At 34.9% G+C, this 15,208-nt stretch overlaps 1 protein-coding gene across 1 annotated transcript in view; it reads left to right on the top strand.

Moving 5' to 3' along the window:
* Nucleotides 1-1,155: 1,155 nt before the first annotated feature.
* Nucleotides 1,156-15,208, top strand: part of LOC140440035 (facilitated trehalose transporter Tret1-like) — a 33,786-nt gene continuing 19,733 nt past the window's right edge. The window contains exon 1 of the mRNA XM_072530280.1: nucleotides 1,156-1,279. Within this exon, the coding sequence (XP_072386381.1) occupies nucleotides 1,231-1,279 (49 nt within the window). The 5' untranslated portion in view covers nucleotides 1,156-1,230. The remainder of the gene's footprint in view (nucleotides 1,280-15,208) is intronic.

Genomic DNA, 15,208 nt, shown 5'->3' with positions numbered 1-15,208 from the left:
TTCTTCTGTGAAGCATTTCGATTAGTTTCTGACGTTATCAGGTGTATGAGTTCTTCATAAAAAAAAAATCGGTTGCCTGTAAAGTCGGTTTTACGGGCGAAGATTTTACGTGACAACGTCTTTTTCTCGGTAGAATATTTATTGATATGAATATTATTAAATTGCACAATGGGAACAAGGAATTAAATGAAAATAAGAATTGCACAAATTTTAACTATAGAAATATATTTTGTTTACTAAAACATTGTACATGTAAACTTAAACTTAACTAATTTCTATTTGAGTGATTTTGTTGAGGATAGGACGATGATAGGAGAAATATGAAATGAAAGGAAGTGTTTCTGCTGTAATGTGTCTTGAACGCCAAGAACGCTCGAGAAAGACAGAGACACAAGCACGCACCGATTCAACGCGCCTAATTCTCTTGTGCTGCGCGCGCAGCGGACCGATCATGTTTGAGTGGGAGAGAGACGCAAGGCATTCGCCGGTCCGGCGGGCCTCTCTCTCGTTCGGTGACTCATCGTAACAGACGTGAGCGGGCGTTACACTTTTTCATGAATGACTCCGAGCCACAACCTAATTTAAGACGTTGTCACGTCAAAATAAAAAGGAATTTCAGAAATAAAATAATAATAATACACTCTTTTAATTTGAAATTATAAACAATATTTGGAATAATAAATGTATTTAAGTATAAATTTAATAATTCAAATAATACCTAATGAACACAAATAAAATTGATGTTAATAAAACATTATTTATTATGTGCACAAAACCGGACTTTCAGGAAAAATCGGTAGATGGAGCAACACTGTCGGCGTGCCATATAAGCTACTACAAATCGCAGAGGAGAGGTAATCCAGTGGAACAAATAAATTAGTTAGAAAATATCGCGACGTTATATAGAAATTTACACTGGTTAATTGCATATCAGAGAATCTTAGTAAATGTATTAGAAATCATAATTATGTTCGGTAAATAAAATTCCAAATGTGTATAAGTTTGACTTTAAAAACTTTAAATAATATAACAGTTTATATCCAACTTTGTCTATTCTATTTCTGTAGCATGACTTTAGGTTATTAATATTAATTAGTTCTTATCTTTCTTCGATTTGAAAAAGTTATATTACAAATAAATATATTGATAAATATTTTTTATAATTTTTTTGGACGTTTGTATTTGATAATCAATTTGAAATTCCTCTTTGAAAAACATTTTCATTACAAAATGAAAGTATTAGGAAAAAGTTCGTTTCTATATTTCTGTGGATTTGCAGGTAAGATACTAACATAAATAATATCAAATTGTTTTTAATCCATAGTATTTGTTTTGAAATTCTAAAGTGTATTTCTAAATTAGCAACAATGATTTATGTTTTTATATATACTCTGCCAATATTACTAATGGTATTATAAGTGTCTTTAGCTTATCTTTATATTCCTGTTTAGGAATTCGGTATTAAATCTTTTATTTGTCAGCACTTTTCATGTGTTTTTTAGTACTGTTATTTAAATTTTAATACTCATATGTACCTACTGTGTTTAAAATAATCTCGCCCCAACTCTATTGCATCTATCTCCATTTATTTTCCTATATCTGTTGATCCTACCTACATAAAGTATTAGTTTAAAAAATCATTTCGAATTCAAAAGTGATCGCCTTTGTGGTAATAACTCCATAAGCTACAAAATATTTCGGTACAGAGCCTGCTATAAGAGTACCAAAAAGGATCATGCGCGACAGGTAAAAAGCCTGTATCCTAAGGCAAAGTAAGTCACACTTGGAAAATATGGAAAATATACCCTACCAAACATACGGCAAAATGTATATTCGACGGACATGTGTAGTAGGTCTGAAGTATAGTGGAAAATAAGCAGGAATCAGCTCAGAGTCATAACAGACTACCTTACTAGACATGCATAAGCTAAGGGAAACATGCGAAAAATGGGACTGTTTCATAAACACTTAAGCTGCATGCTGTAGCAGAGAATTTAAAACAGTCGACCAGATCTTGCATGAATACAAGGTATTAGATCTCAGTCAATAAATACTTTTTGTAGACTACCAAGTGACGAAAGCAATCCAGATTCTGCGTTAGACAAGGATGTATTCTTCTTCTTTAAGTTCCATCTTCTATCGAAGGTTGGAAATCATCATGGCTATGCGGACTCTGTTGACTGCCGCTCTAAAAAGTTCTGCACTACTGCATTCAAACCATTCCCTTAAGTTCTTAAGTTGTAATAATGCGTATTTTTGCCCTCTCATCACATGTCCTAAGTACTCAAGTTTTCGTCTTTTGATAGTTAATATTATTTTCGCCTCATTTCCTATCCTTCTAGTTACTTCCACGTTTGACATTCTTTGAATCCATGATATTCGTAGGATTCGTATGTAACACCAAAATTCAAAGGCGGCCAACTTATTCAGATGGACTTGTAGTGTCCACGCTTCCAAGCCATAAAGAAGAGTAGAGAACAAGTAACATCAAATCATTCTCAGGCGTAGTTCTAACGTTATAACCCGACAACAAAGAAACATTTTCAGTTTAATGAATGATGCACGTGCTATTTCAATACGTGTCATAATTTCTTTGGTTTGGTTTACATCTGATGTTATCCATATTCCTAATTATTTATAGTTATTAACACTCTCGATTGCAGTATCTTCAATAGTCAATTGGATATTTGCATGTGCAGATTTAGTCATGATCATGCATTTAATTTTCTTTAAATTTATCTTCAATCCGTACTGAGGACAGCGTTCATTAAGGCGTTGCATTACGTTCTGTAAATCATTGTTGTTATCCGTCATTATTACTGTATCGTCTGCAAAACGTAAGTTATTCAAAACTTCTCCATTGATATATATATATATATATATATATATATATATATATATATATATGTATATATATATATATATATATATATATATATATATGTATATATATATATATATATATATATATATGTATATATATATATATATATATATATATATATATATGTATATATATATATATATATATATATATATATATACCTTCTCTAATCACTATTTAAATGAGAATAAGCCACAATTAAAGGTTAAAATACGTTTATTGACGTTTCAATTTCCACTTCGGAAATCGTTCTCAAAATACAAACATTAGTAAATTTACTACATCTTCTTTCAACACTTTTCTGTTATGATCAAATATCGCTAACACAATTCTATCAATCGGTCTATGTTCTACTATTCCATAGTCAGTCTATAACTTGTACTATGTTCTCTTGAATTTCTCTATAATCAACTATACTAACCCCATTCCTACTGGTACAAAAATTTGTATTTTTATCTAGTTGTTATCACTTTAGCCGTTTCACTTTGTATCTTGAATTCAAGCAATTTGTACTTTCCTCTTAATGCATCTACCAACTCGATACTCTTACCTATAAGACTTATAAGATTCCAAGATATTATCCTATAATAGTGCTATCTCTGAAATAAGTTAACACTTTGTTACGATTAAATAAAATCGTAATGTATGCTCTGTTTGCTTTCGAAACACTGAAACTTAAGAGATGCCGTCATTCTAATACATTATTTGTTTTATTGGAAAAAGGTACCGTAGGTGAAATACTGGATAGCATATATTTTATGAAGTACAGGATTAGTGTATTCCAGTACCACAAACTTTTAATTTTAAATAGATGTTACCAGTGTAATACCATATACGGCACATTTTTAGAATGGTGTTCGTTGAAGAATTCAAGCGTCTATGATTTTTTTTCCATATTAACTCTATTTTTATCAAAAAGTATCAGTTTATTGAAAGTTTCAGAAACCTTTCAAAAACTAAACGTTACCACTATCTTTTGCTAGTGTCACTTTAAAAATTTTCCGGTAACGACAAAAATTACATTAAATTAAAATTTTTAACATTAATATGAAACTTACTTAAATATAACGTAAAAAAATGAACTTAATTTTCAATTAGTAAATAGATCATTTAAAACAGTTTATTCATTTTCTGTAACGATTTAATTCTGTAATGTTTAAAAGGATGTTCACCAAGGTCCATATACTTATAAAGTCATTGTTTAAAATTATGAAGAAAATTGTACAGCATTTCATGGAATATAAATGGTGTTATATATCTTGATTTTTAAATAACTAAGAAGGAAGTCCAGGATAGTTAAATCGGGAGATCTTGCTGGACATTCAATAAAACCTTCAGTTCGGTTTGTAATTAAAAGTATTATACTCTCTATTTCTCTCTCTTTCTGTATATATATATATATATATATATATATATATATATATATATATATATATATATATGTATGTATATTCATATATATATATATATATATATATTCAGGGATTCTACAGTATTCACTGCCTTCCCTCGCTCAACCGTTTCCATCTCTCTCTGTTGTCCCATTCTCCATCGTTTAGGCCTCTCTTACTATGGGGCCACTTTTCCTCCTTCCTATGGGGCTCCATTCGGTTATTCTCTTTATCCATCTGCTGTCACTAGTTTTTCTTACATGTCCATACTACTTGAGTCTTTTTTGTTATATGTATGTTAGTATGTCTGTTTCTATTGACGTTCTTTGCTTTATTTCGTCATTACTTCTCCTATCCATTCTTGTAACTCTGCAGCATCTTCGCAGGCATTCCATCTCTGTTGCTACTATCTTACTGCTGTTTTTCTTGTTTATGATCCAATTTTCAGCCCCATATGTCATAATACTTCGCACTAATGTTTTATAAATCTGTGTTTACATAAATGTGACCTGTACTGTGACACCTGTACCTGTGACACCTAAATATGAAGACAAAAACACAGATTTAACACAGATATATATATATATATATATATATATATATATATATATATATATATATATATATATCCTCTAAAATAACAGCTGAATTGGTAAACTTTATACTCAATATACTCAACCCCACTTTTATATATATATATATATATATATATATATATATATATATATATATATATATATATATATATATATATATAAAATCGTTCAAATTTTCGCCTTAGTCGTTTTTTCAAATGGGACACCCTGTATGTGATTTAATATTTTAGCAAAATATGTTTTCCGTTATCATTCTGTATTAGTGTTTCCTATACAATCAGTTTTATACATTTTTGTTTTTTGTATGCTATGTTAGGTTAATTTTTAACCTTCATATTGTAAGTTAAACATTGAACAATTAAAAAGAATATATCAAAGAAAATAGGCAGTATCTTATTAATGTAATAAATGTTCAAAATGTTACCCATCAACATCCAATCATTTATGAATTATTTTAATCAGATTTTCATTAGTAGCTTTTGATATCGATTCTTCATCTATTTCGTTTAGAACCTGAAGGAATTTATTTATTATAGCTTTCTCAGTAGTGACAGGTTCGGAGAACACCTTATTTTTGACAGAACTCCAAATATAGTAATCTAATGGTGACAACGGGATCTTAATGACCAGAGAAACGAATCATTATTAGCAAACCGTCGATCGCTAAATATTTCATCAAGCAATGTGCCGACTTTTTCAATATTGTGGGTCGGTGCTCCATCTTGTTGAAACCAAGCCTCATTAGCTTGATTATTGTGTAAATCATGCAGTGCTGGTACAATTACTTGCCGTAAAATGTTTCAATAACGCTATATCCGTTTAAATTTTCGTCATAATTCATAAAAGAATGCTTATAATTTACTGTCTCACGTGAACTGAGGATTTTTGTCATTCCAGAAGTGACTGTTATGGCGGTTAAATATACAATTTTTTGTAAACTTCGATTCATCATACCAAATAATTTTTTTTGTAAAATTGTAAAAATGTGTGTAAAATCTTGGCATTTCATTAAAACCCGTTTAAAAAATTCTATGGATCTTACATAATCTCCAGGATTTAAATGTTAAGCTAGTGTATACGAATAAAGGGTCCAATGATGTTTTTTTTTTAAATTCTGTAAATTGTTCGTGTCGATACCTTTAACAATTGCTCACATTACCGTAAAGATGAATTTGGATTAGCTGCTAGAAAATATTCGAGGATATCTATTTGTACGTATTTATTATCGACGTGGGTCCTTTGACTTATAAATTGACCAAACTGGAAACAGTTGTTCAACAAACGTTTTACAGTTTTCTGATTGGGTCGAGGTTTCTCAGGATATTTCGCAGCAAAAACACTTTAAGTTCTGAATACTATTCTGTTACACTTACCATAAATTATAATTAAATTTAAAAAGTAATCATTTGTATAAGTATTCTAAATGAGCCATTATTTTTTGTCAAGAAAATTAGGCAAATTATTATTATAATTGTCACCCAATTGCATACAACAAGGTTACTATTAAACATTACACACAATAGTACAATAACTGATATTTTTGTCAAAATATTCCATAGAGTACTTAATAAATAATTTTTTCACAATATTACTACATTATTACATTAATAAACTAGTGCCTATTTTCTTTGATATAATCTTTTTAACTGTTCAGGTTTTAACTTACAATATGAAAGTTGTAAATTATCCTAACATAGTCTACAAAAATAATTTTTTTTGTGACAAAAATATATAAAGGTAATTTATTTGAAAACTGCAAGAGATAGGTATAGAAAACACTAATACAGATTGACAGTCAAAAACATATTTTTCTAAAATAATAAATCACATATAGGGTGTCCCATTTGAAGAAAAGAAATTAGGCGAAAAAATAGGATGCCGGTTTTATGGCAATTTTTACAGCATTCTGTATAATGACAAAGACAACTTAACACTGTTAACAATAATGCTAAAACATTTAGACTTTTCAAATTACTTTAGAAGATATTGAACTTTATATACATGGTAGAAAAGTGTAATTTCATTTTTAATGTATAATGAAATTAATTGTAATTTCATTATACATTAAATTATTCAATTTCAATATTAATTAATATAATATTGCTACCTAAAGTTAAAATTAAATCATAACTATTGCTGTATTGTTGGAAGTGCATCTATGATTTTCTTTGTTCTTCATTCTCTTTTTCAATGTTTTTTTACTTATACATTTTTATATATAAAAAAAACCACATGTTCTGTTTGCTGTGCTTAGTTTGAACAAATTGTTTAGTTCAAACTTATTTAGTTCAATTTATTGCTTATACATCGTAATCGTATAATGTCCATTTACTTAAGTGTCTTTACAACTTTAATATCACTGACTGCTACATATCTTTTTAAGGTAACACATGTAACAACTTTTCCATGCTTGTGTGGTTTTTTCATATTGTTCCTTTTAGATGAACTGATGATGCTTTCTGATTAAGAAAGCGAAACGTCTTCAATAAATAGATGAAGTAGCCATCAACTTTGTCTTTTTTCTCAACCTTTTGACCGAAAAAACCCACCACTCTTCTGAGTGATCCTTAATTATATATATATATATATATATATATATATATATATATATATATATATATATATATATATATATATATATATATAATATATATATATAATATATATATATATATATATATATATATATATATATTTATATAGAAAAAATCACTATACTAAGATGCTGCTGAACAAATTGCTCTTCCAAGATATGCCAACGGCAAGAACACACCAAAGACAAGCAATACAAGGAGATTCAGTAGAACTTTTTTATGGAAGATTGCCTTACATCAGGGGTTTATCACCACAGATCACAAACCTTTTCAGTCAGTTTAACATAGTGATAGCAAATTCAGTGTACAAAAGACTAGGGACATACTACACTCACCTGACAGAAAGAGTTAAAAAACTGGATAACTTCATTGTAGTATATTCTATTCCATGTGGTTCCTGTTTGGAAGTGTATGTAGTTAAACCAGCCAGAAACTATTAAAAAGAATAGCTTTACACAAGAGTGATGTTGTGAGGAAGCCTACAAGTACAGCTATTAGCCAACATATTAAGAATACTGGACACATTGCCAACTATGACAATGTGGAAGTACTAAAAAAGGTTGACAACCAATTCAATAGAAATTTCATAGAAATGTGCTACATGCATAATTGTAGCTCTTCTATCAACTGTAAGAAAGATGTGGCAAATTTGAGTTGTATTTACTTATTTTTGCTTCAACAAGACTTGACAAGACGTAACAGACTGGAATATGGAGGCAACTTATGATAACATACACAGATGACCTACCTGCACTTGAAAACAGATTTCATTTTCCAGCTGATTGTATTTTTTTTAAGTTTTGTTTCAAATGGTGGTTTCATGTTATTGCATGAGGTGTCAATATAAATATAACCTTGTTACATATGATATCGAAATAATGGCAGAAGATAGCAAGATTTTCAACAAAATAGAAGAAGAATTCTTCTATTCTACTTCTTCCCTTTGAGGTGCCTGTGACATGAAGTTGTAGTTTTTGTTATTTTTTAGATAATTTTGTGTTGTATTTGGAAAAATGCCCTTTATTGTTGTAATGTTTTTATTTAAAATTTTAAATGTTTTTTAACATATTTTATGCAAATGTTCCCTACAAGGACTAACTGAACATTTCAATGTAAGTTTTAGATGCTAACTTCCACCACTTGTACTAAATAAGTTTTTTATTTAGGCGCTGATGAATGTGACAGCCTATCATCAAAAATTTCATATTTAGAATAAAGTTCTTCACCAAACTGGCTTATACCATCTTTAGCCAATCGTTTACCTGACGCTTTCCCGAAATTTATCTACCAAAGAAGTGCATTCTTAGCGTCATTATATCTACTATATGTATAGTAGAATGTTCGATCCAGGATCATTTTTCTATTAAATATATTGTTGTGAATTTATTAAAAGGTTCAATATTTATAACACTTACGGATTTAATTTATTTCTTTATTTATATTAACTTATCTGACAATAATTTATTATATCCGTACGTAACAAATTCGCGAGCGCGGGTGTTGAGAATTAACTGTCCCTTCCAAATAAAGTTCCGTTATTATATACCAGTGCCGTTATCTCGAATAATCTAAAACCTTCGATGGCGAAACGGTAAAGGCAAACTGGATTTCCCTCGCATCGGTTCTGGAAGGTCGCTCAGGTAAATCGAGGCCTCTCGTAAACTCTACAACATATTAGAATAAAAACATGTTTTAAAGGTTAAAACTATGACTCATATTTTTACGTAACATTGCCCCCCTCTCAAAAGATGGTTCCTCCTGGAACCTTGTTGGGACTAGAACTGGAACGGTATGCTGGTATCGGCAACTGGACCCTCTTTTACAACTTCCAGTTGTATAAAAATGACAAGGGACGGTTTTCTCTCCGCACCAGTAACTATGCGGATTGCAACAGACTAACACCTGGACTTCGGTGTCTTTAAAGATCTCCTCCACCATATTTCGGATAACCCTCCAATCTAATTGGCGGCACTCTAACTTTGGCATGGCTAACTTTTGCACGTCGGACTCTAGTACGTGCCCTCTCAATTGAAGTAAGGCTTCCCATACATCTCGGTAGGTAGGTTGGTCACGGGCAGTGTTTTTTGTTACCAGGTAGAAAAGGTAACGTGATGCATCTTGGAGTTTCAAGGTTTTACCGGGAGCTGGCACTTGGCATTGAAGTTCTGCAACTCGACCAAACTTCCTTCGAAAGACGGATGCCAACCCTGGTGCGTCTTTGATACTGGCCGGGATGGTAAGGGCCAGCGAGTAGTCATCGGGGAGCGCGAGTAGATCTTGCTTTTCTTCAGTGGTAACACCATGTCTCGCTTTACCGGTACCTCCATAGGCACCCATGAAATCCTCAAACGTGAGGTCAAACACATCTTGGACTTGGTTTACTTCCACTTCTTCATCTACGTCGTGGTCACCTTCGAAAGATGCCAACCGGTTATGGTGTACTATCATCGGCTTTCCCCTCGGAATCTTGCTTATTCGGTAGATGACATCGTTGATCTTCTCCATGATGAGGTATGGACCTTCCCAAAACTGCTGCAATTTGGGAGAACAACCTTTTCGCTTCTTGGGATTATACAGCCATACTTTGTCGTTCTTCTTAAAGCAACCCTTTTCGGCTTGTGTATCGTACCGTTTCTTCATTCGGTCGCTAGCGATCTGAAGGTGGGAACGGACCAACTCATGTACATCGTCCATTCTTCTTCGTAATTCGATCACATAATCTTCACCTGCTACATCTTCTCCAGGTCGACACCCAAATTCTAGATCACAAGGTAGTCGCATTTCGCGTCCGAATAGGACTCTGGCTGGTGTCTGGCCCGTTGATTCGTTAACAGCAGATCTGTAGGCCATTGTGAAGAACGGAAGGTATTGGTCCCAGTCTCGCTGATGATCGGACAACATCTTTGTCAAATACTTGCCGACTGTCCTATTCATTCGTTCTACCATACCATCCGATTGCGGATGATACGCGGTAGTTCTTGTTTTCTTCATGCCTAGTCTATCACATATTCCTTGGAATAGATCACTTTCGAAGTTCCTGCCTTGGTCACTATGGATCTCCAAAGGCACTCCAAATCGGCTGATATATTCTTGGATCAACTTATCTGCAACGGTGGCGGCCTTCTGGTCTGGAAGTGCGTAAATCTCGACCCACTTAGTGAAGTAATCCATTACTACCAACATGTACTTGCCCCCATTTTCACTTTCTGGAAATGGCCCTGCAATGTCCAAAGCTGTTCTTTCAAACGGGCTTCCAACATTATATTGTCTCATAGGAGCTCTCCTTTTCCGGTGAGGCCCGTTACTCGTAGCACAAATAGTACATTTCTTACACCAGTCTTTTACGTCGTCGGAACTGTTCATCCAATAAAACCGTTCCCGAATTCGCTGAAGGGTTTTCCTTACACCAAAATGCCCTCCCGATGGACTGTCGTGTAACTGACGAAGTACTTCGGCTATTCTGCTCTTTGGGATCACCAACTGTCTTCTTTTCTCTGAACCGTCATCATTTTCCAGGACTCGTTTGAGCAAGCCATCTTCGATGATAAATGAGTCCCACTGGGCCCAATACGTCTTAACTACTGAGCATAGGTTTGATATTTCCTGCCAAGGTGGTCGACGGTTTTCCTCTTTCCATTTTCGGATTTTCTGTATAACTGGATCTCTCTCTTGTTCTTCCCTTATCTTAGTAGGCGTCCAGTCGTCGTTGACAATCGTCGTTCTTAGCACTGCTGCTTCCTTGGATTCCGTTTTGTTGCAGTGGGGACACTCTGCTGGGCATGGCCGTCTGGAAAGAGAATCAGCGTTTCTGTGGCTAACTCCGGCTCGGTGCTCAATCTTAAAATCGTATTCTTGGAGTCGTTCGATCCACCTGGCTATCTGACCCTCTGGATTCTTAAACTGCATCAACCACTTAAGGGCGGCATGGTCGGTTCGGATTAAAAACTTCCTTCCATAGAGGTATTGATAGAAGTGCTCTACTGATTTCACTACTGCCAGAAGTTCTCTTCTCGTGACGCAATAATTCCGCTCAGGTTTTGAAAGAACTTTACTAAAATATCCGAGGACTCGTTCCTGTCCTCCTTGAATCTGAGACAGCACTCCTCCAATTCCCACATTACTTGCATCTGTATCTAAGATGAACTCTCCTTCTGGCAGTGGATACCCTAAAATTGGTGCTGTTATTAAATGCTTTTTCAAGGTCCCAAAGGCATTTTGGCAGTCTGTATCCCAGCGGTAATCTCTTGCTTCCTCCGTAAGTCGCGTTAATGGCTTAGCGATATCTGCAAACTTCTTAATAAACCTCCGGTAGTAAGTACATAGTCCAAGAAAACTTCTCACTTGATGTTTGTCAGTTGGTTTTGGCCATTCCTTAATGGAATCGATTTTTCCCTTATCCACGGCCACTCCTTCTTTACTGACTATATGACCCAGATAATTGACTTTACCTTGAAATAGCTGGCACTTCTTGGGGTTTAGCATCAATTGGGCAGCTTTAAGTCGATTAAAAACGTTTTCTAAAGTCCTCAAATGATCTTCGAATGTCTCCCCCAAGACGATTATGTCATCTAAATAAACCAGGCATGTTTTCCAAGATAACCCTCTCAACACATTTTCCATAAGCCTCTCAAATGTCGCAGGAGCATTACAAAGTCCAAATGGCTTAACGTTGAATTGCCACAATCCAGATCCTGTGGTGAAGGCTGTCTTTTCTTTATCTACTGGGTCCATTTCTACCTGCCAGTATCCAGATTTCAAATCCAAAGTGGAAAACAATTTACTTCCAGCCAATGTGTCCAATGTGTCATCGATCCGAGGCAGAGGATAACTATCTTTCTTGGTAACGTTGTTCAGCAAACGGTAATCCACACAGAACCTCGTCGTTCCGTCTTTCTTCTTAACCAGGACCACCGGAGAGACCCATGGGCTCGTAGAAGGTTCTATCACCCCGTCTTTCTTCATTTCCTAAACAATCGTTTCAGATTCCTCTCTTTTCGCCTGTGGTAATCGTCGAGCTGTTTGACGAATTGGCTTAGCATTACCAGTATCAATTTTATGCTTAACAACGGTAGTTCTTCCCGTCTTTCCTCCTTTCGGTACGAAAATATCACGATACTGCCGAAGAAATTCCCTTAATTTCCTTTTTTCCATCTGATTTAGAGACTGTCCTGCAACTGCAACCATTTGGTCGAATTTGTCGTTGGAATTATCAGATGTTGTCGCCTGACGGATTATGGATGTCACAGGTACACAAGTTCCTACTTTTGTCTCTTTCTTTATGGTCACTGGGTAGTCGTTGACATTGATAAGTCTCACAGGAATTTCCTTAGCCGAAGTCACCAATTCCTTTCCAATTATGATTCCACGGCCAACCTCATCGTCGTGGTTCCAAGGCTCCATCATAACAGGTCTCCCTTCGTCCACAAATCCCTGTAGCCGCTCCTATGATCGTTTCGCTTCTCGCAGGCACGACTGTATCTTCTGTAATGGCTGCTTGCACAGTGTGGTCATTATGTGGATGGAGAAATACCTCCTCGTTGCCAACTTTGATTACCTTATTCTTAAAATCCAATTGCAATCCATGCATATTCATTACGTCCATTCCTAATATAACATCCTCTTCGATGTCAGCAACTATAACAGTATGGACGAACTTTTCTGCTCCAATTCCCAATTGTACCTGGATTTCTCCATGAATGTTAGCATTTTCACCTGTAGCGGTCCGAAGTCGCAACCTCGTTGGTAACAGTTTCTTTCGGCTGTTTATAACTGTCGGGCGTATAATGGTTCTGGTCGCTCCGGTATCCACCAACAACGTATGTCTTTTACCATTTATGTCTCCATCTACATATACACTATCTTCACGACATTTCAAAGAAGCTATTAGTATGAGAGGGTCTTTGGAAAAGTTTTGGGTCGAAGCTGCCCCCCTAAGGCTGACCCGTTCTAGTTTTCCTGATGGTGAGTTTCTTGATTTGCGTCGTACCTAGGGTGCTTACAGGAGCTTCGCACGTGTCCTATTTCGCCACAATTCCAGCATCTGATGGTCTTCGTTTTCTTGTATGTCATACTCTTAATCATATTAACGAGCTGGTCAAGTTTATCTTCATCTTCTTCCTCTTTTACAGTCCTAACTTTACTGTACCCTCCAGAGGCCTGCGTAGCTGACTCGTATTCGAGGGCGGCGGATAAGACATCAACCAGCGTCTTGTGACGAGCTAATCGTAGTGTTCTCTGCATTTCATGATCACGAAGACCATCAATAAACGTTTGAACGGCCAACTTTTCCATCATGTCTTCGGGAGCTGTTGGATAAGCATATCGTACTAATCTGGCAATATCTACCTCATATTCTTGAAGAGCCTCATCTTTCTTCTGTCTAAGATTTTTAAGCTGCGACTGATATACATGCTCCAAATGTTCGTGGCCATATCGCATATTTAACCTCTTCTTCAGTTGTTCGAAATCATCGGTCTCCTCTACGGCTATGGTCTGAAGCACATCTAAGGCATCTCCTCGAAGAGCGATAGTCAGGTTTACCGCCTTTTCTTTTTCAGACCATCCATTTGCTCTTGCGGCTGATTCGAACTGTTTCATGTAGTTGTTCCATGACGATTTTCCATCGAAAGTTGGGACTTTAACATGAATAGAACCTCCACTTCCTTCAAATTTCGGCCGTGTCTCCAACTTACATTTCGTCTCGTCTTCTTTTATCTCCACTGTAATCGGATTGTTACCTCTCTCTGCTGTCCCTGTTTCCTCCATCTTCCTTTCCATCTCTTTCCATATCTTTTCTTCGAAGGCCAACATATCGGCAGCAACTTGGTTTTTTAACGAAGACACTCTATCGTCAAGAGCAGATATCTCTGAAGTGACTTTAGAGATGTTAGCAGAAACTTTGCTTTCCAGAGAAGAAATCTCGTTAGAAACTTTGCTTTCTAAAGAAGCGATGTCGCCGGATACTTTGTTCTCCAATGATGCGATGTCGCCGGAAACTTTGGCTACATCACCAGAAACTTTGGCTACATCAGAAGAAACTTTCGAAATCGACGAGAGGACAGCATCATGCTTGTCTTCAAATATATAAGTTTCTGGATCTAGTCCTTCTTCTAGCAAAGCGTTCTTTAGTCGTTGGACTAACTCAGCCTTTTTTCCGGTAGAAGCTAATTCTCTGTCTTCTAGATGTCTTCTTAAATTAGTCACTGTCAGCTCATAAATCGTAGCCATTTTCACAATTTATTTTATATTCACTTGTAATTTATTTTCGCAATTTATCTAAGTATTCCACTGTTCTGACACCATTTGTTGTGAATTTATTAAAAGGTTCAATATTTATAACACTTACGGATTTAATTTATTTCTTTATTTATATTAACTTATCTGACAATAATTTATTATATCCGTACGTAACAAATTCGCGAGCGCGGGTGTTGAGAATTAACTGTCCCTTCCAAATAAAGTTCCGTTATTATATACCAGTGCCGTTATCTCGAATAGTCTAAAACCTTCGATGGCGAAACGGTAAAGGCAAACTGGATTTCCCTCGCATCGCTCAGGTAAATCGAGGCCTCTCGTAAACTCTACAACATATTAGAATAAAAACATGTTTTAAAGGTTAAAACTATGACTCATATTTTTACGTAACAATATATTCTACGCGCTTCTTTTCTGTTTGTTCTCAGGTTTTTATTTCTCTTGATCTTGTTGACCATATATATTTGTTTAGATCTTCGCATTAACTTT

Source organism: Diabrotica undecimpunctata, chromosome 1 (genome assembly GCF_040954645.1).
Source record: "Diabrotica undecimpunctata isolate CICGRU chromosome 1, icDiaUnde3, whole genome shotgun sequence".
Classification (NCBI taxonomy): Eukaryota; Metazoa; Arthropoda; class Insecta; order Coleoptera; family Chrysomelidae; genus Diabrotica; species Diabrotica undecimpunctata.
Note: the sequence above shows the minus strand (reverse complement) of the source record. Positions and strands in the feature narration are given on the sequence as shown.